Source organism: Daucus carota, chromosome 2 (genome assembly GCF_001625215.2).
Source record: "Daucus carota subsp. sativus chromosome 2, DH1 v3.0, whole genome shotgun sequence".
In the NCBI taxonomy this organism is placed as follows: Eukaryota; Viridiplantae; Streptophyta; class Magnoliopsida; order Apiales; family Apiaceae; genus Daucus; species Daucus carota.
In genome coordinates this window covers 41,515,441-41,525,244 of record NC_030382.2, presented here as the reverse complement: position 1 = coordinate 41,525,244, position 9,804 = coordinate 41,515,441, and the positions used below count along the sequence as shown (strand labels likewise).

The following is a 9,804-nucleotide window of genomic DNA, read 5'->3' as shown; positions in this document are numbered from 1 at the left end:
TTGTTTAATGTTTATCAAATTTGCATGCGCCTTTGTTTGATGTTTATCAAATTTGCATTCGCCTTTGTTTGATGTTTATCAAAACTGCATATTTTTTTTTTTTTGAAAAGAAAGATGATTTGCATCATCTCAAATGTTCTTATATGCGTATGTCTTTTGGATAAGAAGGAGTGTTTTGGATATTAGTAAGAAGTTGGATAAGAATATGAAGTTAAATAGCTGGATAAGAATAAGAAGTTAAGAAGTTGGATAAGAATAAGAAGTTAAGATGTGTGTGTATAACATGTAAATTACGCATGATTATGGGGTTATCTGGGCAAACATAAAAAAGTGTGTTTTTTTTTTAACGTAGGAACCCGCAGCCGCTACTCTTCGGGTGCGCACTGGGTAAATCCACGAGTTCACGCGATAGTCTGCAAACTACGTGAACCAAGGTAAACCGCACTTAAGCGACAAGCTTTCTTACTTAAAGTAAATAAGTGTAACAGAAGTGAGAATCAAATTAAGACTTATAAGCGATTAAACTGTTTTAGAAAGAAATAGAAGTTCTAAAATAAAAACTAGCATTCTCAAATTCTTATAAGTGCTTTTGATTTTTATAACATTAAAGTAATGGAAAGCTCTAACAATCGGATCTCACTAAAAATATAATATTTATATTATAACTCAAAATATATAAATATTAAAAAAATTATAAGAATCACAAAATACAAATAATCATGAAAATTTTCTTAAGCATGATGATCTCTTATTTGACTTTTTTGAAATATGACTAAGTAAGTATTTACTCTTTCCGTCCCAATCAAATATCCGTGTTTGGCACGGAGATCAAGAAATAAGTAAAATACAAGTGTAAGAGTATGAAAAAGTGAATATAGTGTTGAGACCGGTTGATATTTAATGTATAAAATAAGTAAATGGAGAAAGATTGGGGGAGTAGTTGATTTTTATATCATAAATTTTATTATATTCTCTAAATTGGATAAAATATGTAAAAAAATAAAATTGTAAAGAAATGGTTGAAAAGAGCCGGGATTATAACTACAACTCTTTCAATAAAATCAGAAGTACTGAGATGGGCCATTTGCTATGTTGATTATTGAAGTAGGGTCACCGGTGAACTGAACTAAATAGGCCGACAGCGGTTTTCCATTTCTTCCATCCCAAGCCCAACTATACGAATCTAGCTTTGAAAAGACATTTATATGTTAACACATTTGTGAGATTTAAGCCCACTAGTATATGCAGTCCAAGAGCCCGTATCTAAGAACTTCACCACATTATATTATGGGCCCTGGAATTAGAAATCAGAAAAGAAAAAAAGAAAAAGAAAAAGAAAAAGAAAAAGAGCAGCAGTAGCCCGTTTGGTTTTAATTAAATTCGTATAATACGAATTAGGTTAAGAAACAAAGAAAAGGGGTGCGGAAATTGAAATCAACATTTATGCAACGCTTTTAATCCAAGAAAATCGTAACGTGTATATCTCGGTTATATTACTAAATATAAAAAATGGAATTTTTAACCAGACACTATTTAGATTAAATTCATTTTAATTCAAACATATTATTGGGCTTTTTTATTGTTGAATATATTTTGACCGAAGTAGTTATTAAAATTTAGGTAACAAATTTAAAAAAATATATTAAACCAAATATAACATATATATACATATAGGCTATATTATTGAAATATATTAAACATTTATTTTTAACTCCAGACTTGGTTTATGAGTGTTGTTTAAAATTTTTATGCCGTTAAAAGAAGTAGGGATCTTTTTAAAAATACCCATCTGTAAAATTATTTTTTTAAAAATACTACCATCTTTTTCATTGTTTTTAAAAATACCTTTTCATAAATTTTTTTTTCAAAAATACGATTTGCAACCTTTGCAACCTCATTTGCAACCTTGGGCGGCGCAGCCGTAAAAGTTGCAAATGAGGTTGCAAAAGTTGCAAATAAAAATGGAAATGAGGTTGCAAAAGTTGCAAATGAGGTTGCAAAAGTTGCAACAGTTGCAACTGCAATTGCAACTAGTTCAACTGAAAACTGTAAGTTGCAAAAGTTGCAAATGAGGTTGCAAAAGTTGCAAATGAGGTTGCAAAAGTTGCAAATAAAAATGGAAAGTTGCAACTGTTGCAACTGTTGCAACCTTGGGCGGCGCAGCCGTAAAAGTTGCAAATGAGGTTGCAAAAGTTGCAAATGAGGTCGCAAAAGTTGCAAATAAAAATGGAAAGTTGCAACTGTTGCAACTGTTGCAACTGCAATTGCAACTAGTTCAACTGAAAACTGTAAGTTGCAAATGAGGTTGCAAAAGTTGCAAATGAGGTTGCAACTGCAGTTGCAACTTTTGCAACCTCAGTTGCAACTAAATGCAACTGAAAACTGTAAGTAACAACAGATGTATGGTGTGCCCCTGGCGGGGCCATTAGATTACAATAGAATCAACTGAATGCAACCATATGCAACTGAATACAACCATATGCAACCATATATGCAATTACAAATCCTGATTTCAAGTTCCAGTTTTCAAATGTCGTTTTCGACCTCATTTTCGGAATCGATATATATATATATATATATATATATATATATATATATATATATATATCGATTCCGAAAATGAGGTCGAAAACGACATTTGAAAACTGGAACTTGAAATCAGGAATTTGGTTGCATATGAAGTTGCAAAAGAGGTTGCAACACGGCTGGCGCCGCCTGGAGTTGCAGATGAGGTTGCAAAAGTTGCAAACAGTATTTTTGAAAAAAAGATTTTATGAAAAGGTATTTTTAAAAAGAATTCTGGAAGGTAGTATTTTTGTAAATAATTAAAGAAAAGGTAGGTAGTTTTGTAGATTTCCCAAAGAAGTATTCCTAAAAATGTGTTGTTATAGGAATTGGACAAATTTTGGTAATTTTAATACTCCTTCCATCCCATTTTAGTTGTCACATTTTTATCTTCGTTGGTCAAATTGACTAAATTTTAATCAAAGATTATAAATGACTCACTCATTATTTTAAGGAAAATGCTAGGGACCCCAAATATTTATCCCAAATTTTTTTCCCAAATGACGTGGCGAAATTTCATTGGTTGCATTCATTCCCATAATAATGAGGCCCCTCTGCAGATTCATCAATCACCCAATCAAATTTCGCCACTTATTATCCACGTCATTTGGTAACAAATTTTGGGAAAGAAATTTGGGGTCTCTAGCATTGCCCTTATTTTAAAAAATCGAAAATTACATCTTAAAGTTGATTAAAAATTATTTCCGGCGATCATTTTTTTTTAATTTTGTCAATTGAGAAAATATTAATAAATTTCAGTCAAACTTTAGCAAATTTGACCTGCACAACATGACAACTAAAATGGTACGGAGGTAGTATTTATATATTTTGAGTTATAATCCTCATGTCACCAGTTCAAATCTGGTTCCTGGCACATGATTAATTTTTATGAGTCTCTTTTCTACAAATTAGTTAATACTTAATAAATCGACATATATATTCATTAATAGTTTAGATCATACGTTTATCCGCTTCGGTCTTTAGAGAAATACCCCATCTATTTTATAGATGGGTAAAGTTTTTTTTATACAAAGTATGTAACAAAAATAAATTCTATTTTAGATTCTTTTTTCTCTCTCGTTCAAAAATAAAGTGAACATAAAGAATATATTTTTAGTGAGATCCGATTGTTAGAGCTTTCCGTAAAAACTGAAATTTAATAGCATGACCTGGGGCTAAGATAACTAACTGTTTGTTACTCCCTCGATCGGACACGGAGACCAAGAAAAAGTGTAATAAATGAGTAAAGTTAGATGAAAAGTGGGTAAAGTGATAGGACCCACATATTTTTTAATAATAGATTTAAGATAGTTTAGTAAAGTAGTGGGTGTAATAGTGTTTTTATTACAGTATTATATAATGGAGATAATGGGAGAATGTAGTGGGTGTACTAGTGTTTTATATTATAAAAAGTTGTTATTTTGGGAAGGTATAGAAATGATGGAAACTATATAGATTGATCGGGACGGACGAAGTATGAAAGTACATGTTTCTTTAAAATCAGATTTATTAAACAGTTTTTGATCTATTTGTATCTACGATAGCAGTACGAAACGGTCAACAACAATACGAAATGGAGCCCTTAGTCTGTTACTCATATGCATGTGTATATTATTTCTTATCCACAGGAAGTGAGGTGTTTATTTCACTGTTTTGAAAAATAATTAGAAACTTTTAAAACGAAGTTAGCATTCTTGATATCTAAAAAATATTTATTTATTTACATAAATGGATAAAAAAAAGGTGAGCAGGAAGGAACTTCTACTAGTTAAACTAAAAAGACCAAAGCACCATGAAAAGGAGAAGTTTTTAAACAATGGAAGAGTAATTTGCAAGATCGCTTTCAGCTAAAAATAATCACTTGTAAGACACTTTCTGTCAGGGATTAAAAAACACTTTTACTATAATGCAGGTAGTTAATCAAGTCAAGTAGTTAGTTTATATTAGTATTTTATTCACAGCTTCTGTAAAGCATCTGTCTGTAATGATTCAGTATACTGACTGTAAATTCTTTTACCTTGACATGATCTGGAATCTTGCATTACATTACATGCTGCTCTTCTAGTACAGGCATGTGTTTTCACGTGAATTGCATCAATCTTATAAAGTTATAATAACCTTTTTCACCGACCATGCAGAGGGTTGGTAATTGGTACCACAAGGAATTCATGAAACCTAAGCCAAGTTGCAGTGTTTATTAGTAGAGTATATGTTACTGCTTTGTTTTTACAAGCATAGGAGAGTGCAGCATATAATTTCGGATTTTGGATCGGGTATCGATACTAAACTACATAACATCAATATATATATATATATATATATATATATATATATATATATATATATATATGTTTCCAGAGGCAGCAAATAAGCGATAAAAATTGACAGCTTAAGTTGCATTTTAATTGAGAGAAGGAATCTGGCATTGCAAATCACTCTTGTAACACCTATATTTCTGAGTTCCAAGCAGATGTATATAATTGTTGCGAATATTGTAATGGAAAAGTCCAAGAAAGATAGGCAATACGACATATATAACAGAACATGATTATATAAATGATCGAAGTGCTTACAGATGACTAATTCCACCCCAAACCATTGTCTCTACAAGAACATTCATGATAAATTACATTGCTATGGACAGTGGTCAAACAAGTAAAAGAAAACAATACCAAACGTAATTCACTCCAGTTGCACCATAATCAAGAGTAGCTATCTAACTAAATTTATATTTTTTTTCTTGTCGTTGCAAATTATGCCTTAAAGGTCCATAGCGATGTCCTTGACAGAGCTTGAATCCATCCTAGGAGGGCCAGAATGTCTCCTGGGACCAACTGTAGAAGATGAAAAAGAGAGGCGCTTCTTTGCGGTAGCTGCTGGTGATTGCTTATCTGGTGTTCTGTTCTTTTCCATTCCCAGGGGGCTTGGTAGTCTATACCTAGCTTTGGCTGATTGTGTTGGTTCCATGTAACTTGGAACTGCAGGTGAGCTCGCAAGGCTTTCGTCGTCTCCCGCTGATGAACCACCAGCAATACTATGCCTTCGCCATCTTTCTGATTGAACACTACGGAAGCTCCTTGAATCATCTTCCGTACCACAATTACTCCCCCTTGGGCTTGGTGGCCTCATTTTCCCACCAACTGATGACGACGACGGTGCTTTGGAGGGGGGAGTGGATGGTGATTGGCGACTTGGAGGTCGACTCAACTTTTTACCTGCTGGAGAGAGTAGGTTGTTACCAAAGTTAAGATCACGACGAGCTCCAACAGAAATGGCATGGCTCGTTGCACTGTTTACAGATGCACGGTCGCTGTTAAGTTCTCTGTCAATTGCACTTCTGCTTTCCCACGGTCGAGATGCCATCCACCTCTCTAACCAACTCCATCCCCAGTGAGGATTATTTGGGTCCATAAATGTTGGATTTGATGATTTTGAAGAGTTCCTCAACATTCGCTGTTCAGTGATATCATATGCAATTAGTTAGTAGAATTTAACAACTGCCATTTCAAAAGAATATTCAGATGAATTCCATCATTTTCAAGATCTTATGTGGTGAACTAGCATGAAATGAGTAAATTAGAAGCTTGAGTACAACAGAGTTACAAATGGTCGCATTTTTTCAAAATCCTATTGTGACAGGAAAAAGCATATATCCACCATGACGTTATAAGTTTCAAAGTTTCTAGCTTCCAGGAACCGATGTAGAATTATTAAGAAGTCCAAAAAAAAAACCCAGTCATGCATGGTAATGCTTAAAACTTAAAACTGTTTAAACTTCTGGCAAAGAATAAAAAGGAGACAGATACCTGATGGGAGTATGCATAAGCTAATGCTCTTTCCCTTCTTATAGCAGCCTCCTGCCTGTGCTGTAGGTTTGCATCTACTTGCTCCTTAGATTGTGCACTATCATTCCAATCCTCTCCGGTCTGTTTGTCAGGATTAATATAAGTTAAACAGATGACAATATATAAGATGTGTAGAACAGCCACGATTGATGCATCACCTATATTAAATATAACGTAAAAGTGATGGAAGTGATCCGAAAAAGAAGAAAATAATATGAAAGGAACTTAATTTCTGACCCTGGAAGACCCACAAACATAAGCAAATCTAAAGAATGTGGACTACGGCAAGGGAACTCACAGGAGATCTCAATTTGTCAACTTCCTTTTCGTGTTTCTGTAGGAGCTGCCTCTGCAGAGCCTGGTTCTCCTCTGACATTCTGAGCCTCCTTGTTCGAATCTCGGACTGCACACGAGCTAAAGTCTGCATGCATCTTAAGGTGGTTGTAGCTTGTCGTTTGACAGATTGCCCTTGAATCAATGTTTTCAACCTTACTAGCCCTCTTAAAGCCCGCAGTGCTCTTCTTGCCTGCAAACAATCAGCCCAGTAAGAATACTATATCATATGACAGATATACATTTCATTGTGATAAATGTTGTGGCTAAAACAGCACTCTGCAACAAAAATTCCCTTTTGTCTACCGGAAAAGATTAATAATTAACTTATAAATAAATCAGCCAAGTAAAACAACCATATCATGACAGATATACATTTAATTATGATATATATGGTGGCTAAAATGGCAATCTTTAACAAAATAACTTATTGTCTACTAAAAAAGATTAATATAATACTAATACTAAGTAGGCTACATGCGCTCGAGATATGATACAGACTGCCAAATATTACAAGTTCTTACCAAGTGTCCACGAAATGCTGTCTGGATTTTAATAGCTGCGGTTTCTTCATTAGATTTACCAGAGTAGCGAGCTGTGCTCGTGAGCCGCACAACTTCTGCAGCAGCCTGGGCAGATGCTACTGCTGCTTCTGCAGCCACAGCAGTGGCTAGGGCAACAGAATAAGCATGCTTGCTTTGCTCATTCTCTGCTTCTGTCAACTTTACCTCCTCTGCAGAAGGAGAAGGGTCAGGGATTGCTGCTGCAGTTTCTGTTGGCTGTGGGAATCCTGCATCTATACTCTTATTTTTCCCAAACCACTTTTTCTTTGATTTATGCTGTTTCTGTTAAATCACAAAAGAGAACATGTTATATTCCACTTTCATCTTATGCTCCTGTATAGTACAATCAAAGAATAGTAGAAATAATAATAAGCCACTAACATTTTATCAGACCTTATCTTTCTTTTCTTTGGGTTCAGGACTTAAAGCCTTCTTCACTGCAGAAAGCCAACTCCCTTTCTTCCCCATTTCCTTATCAATTCATCTAAAAAGAGAAACAAGAGGGCGATTAATAAATTAGATGCCCAGATCACAGCAATGCAGCAATAAATTCAGTAAAAAATGTTATGGACCATTGCACTTAATTCGACATCGATATGAACAATAAATTCCATTAATTGCTCCACAGAGACTATGTTTATTACCTTGAAGATAAGTTTCACAGATTTAAATTTAAAATGCAGATCTAGAAGTAAAAAAAAGGTAAAAGAAACAGAAACTATCTTTACATGAAATGTCCTGTCAATATAAATTAAATTGTCAAATACATGATAACTGAACATTATGGCCAATTCATCAATAAAGCATGAAACTTTACAACCATTCTCTTATTCCTCACACTTATTATAAATGTTGCCACAAGATCTTTACAATAAACAAGTTCCCAACTACCAAAAACAATCCTCACAAACTAAGTCTCATCAATGTTGAAAACTCAAATTGTCATAGATACATTCATACACAGTCATAGAGAACATAGATCAAGTGTGAACATATCCATTTATGAAAGCAAAACAAAAGCATCAATAAACATATAATAAAATTAAAATAAAAGAAAGTTCCAAACTTCCAATATCTTCTAAGAAAAAACATGACAAAAAAAATAATCCAAGAAATTCAAAACCCGTCTCAAATTTACCAAATGAGAAGTACCCAGATCACAAAAACCATAATTTACAAACCTAGTTACACCCAATTTCAACATTTCTTGCAAAAACACAAACAAAAGAATATACAAAACAAATATATAATGATAAAGTTCCAAACTTTCATATACCCAGATGTTAAAAACTCAATATCTTCCCAAGAAACTCAAAACCCCCATGTACATTTACCAAAATGAGAAGTGCCCAGATCACAGAATCCAACTATTTATAACCAAGTTTCAACCTTTATGCAAATAAACACATAAATAATACTCACATTATATAATAAAAACATTACCTGCTAAATGATAAACTAAGAGATCTCTGAAAAACTGGGATCTTTGTTAAGAATGAGGATGAGCAAAGGAATATCAAAGGTTATTGGGATAAAGAAAGAAAGAAAGAGACAAAGAAGAGTTCAACGAAGGATGAATAGGAGGGGTATTATTGGAATAAATGATTAAGAGAATTTATGGGTAACGGCAACTTTAGGAGTACGGCAGAGGTGGGGGTGGGTGGGGTCCATAACTTGTGATTGTCCCTATCTTTTGTAGTGTGAGAAGGTAAAGGACAACTGACAACCTTGCTGTCTTTCTGGTTTCTAGGATTTGTTTATTAACTGAAATTGTAATTGTAATTAGTGCATGGTTTTATGTGTGGTTAATTACTTTCCTAACAAGGGTGTCTATCACGAGTGAGGTTAATAATTTGGGTCCGGACAATCGAACTCGGGACCTATTATCCGCAGCGGGAAAAATGATAAATCTAATAAAATTAAATCAAATATATTTTATAATATCTCGCAATGGCAAAAAAATATTCAAATATATTTATTATATTCTGTTTAAAGTGGGGTTTGGATGGAGAGGGAAGATATACACAGAGTACGAGGGCAGTTTTAGAAAAAGTAACTTTTTGTTTAAAGTAAAAAGTGGATTAAAAATGAAAAATAAATAAACTAACAAAGTGTTTGGAAAATAAGTAGAAAACTCTTAATGAAAAGTTAACATTCTCAATTACTTAAAAATGCTCATATTTATTTACATAAATGGGTCAAGAAAAACAGAAGTTAAGAATAATTTCTGCTTCTCCTAAACAAATGCAGGCTATATGTCTTACAAATAATGAGGTTGTTCATGATAACCTAACTTCCTTTGGAGAGCATCATCGAACTGTTTGCCAACAAAAAATTTACCTGGACAGAAGCAGATGCAGATATCTACGATATGTCCAGTGTGCAATGACTTTAATGAAAATATCCTGCGTTGTTATGCCCCTTTAGCGCGTCTACCTGGCCACAGCTCAATCTACCTTAGTTGCATGGATATTTTACACTATTTTGTGGAATGGTTA

At 33.7% G+C, this 9,804-nt stretch overlaps 1 protein-coding gene across 2 annotated transcripts; it reads right to left on the bottom strand.

Annotated features, from left to right (window-relative positions):
• Window positions 1–5,080: 5,080 nt before the first annotated feature.
• On the bottom strand, window positions 5,081–8,907 carry LOC108205896 (protein IQ-DOMAIN 3). Of its 2 annotated transcripts, none has more exons than XM_017376017.2 (6): window positions 8,750–8,907; window positions 7,700–7,790; window positions 7,268–7,588; window positions 6,709–6,936; window positions 6,372–6,491; window positions 5,081–6,018 (listed from the first exon to the last, which is right to left on the bottom strand). In XM_017376017.2, the coding sequence occupies exons 2-6, from the start codon at window positions 7,772–7,774 to the stop codon at window positions 5,326–5,328; spliced, it is 1,437 nt and encodes a 478-aa protein (XP_017231506.1). In that variant the 5' UTR covers window positions 7,775–7,790; window positions 8,750–8,907; the 3' UTR covers window positions 5,081–5,325. The 2 variants fall into 2 exon arrangements, with proteins under 2 accessions (XP_017231506.1, XP_063943644.1); XM_064087574.1 differs by lacking the exon at window positions 8,750–8,907 and adding an exon at window positions 8,583–8,692.
• Between the last annotated feature and the right edge of the window lie 897 nt (window positions 8,908–9,804).

Bases quoted from the DNA above. Each gene is read 5' to 3' on its own strand.
- LOC108205896 (XM_017376017.2), bottom strand. From the start codon at position 7,774: ATGGGGAAGAAAGGGAGTTGGCTTTCTGCAGTGAAGAAGGCTTTAAGT. The intron at 7,589-7,699 runs GTCTGATAAAAT...GTGATTTAACAG, and splicing joins CCAAAGAAAAGAAAGATAAG to AAACAGCATAAATCAAAGAA. The intron at 6,492-6,708 runs GTGAGTTCCCTT...CCTGACAAACAG, and splicing joins TTGACAAATTGAGATCTCCT to ACCGGAGAGGATTGGAATGA.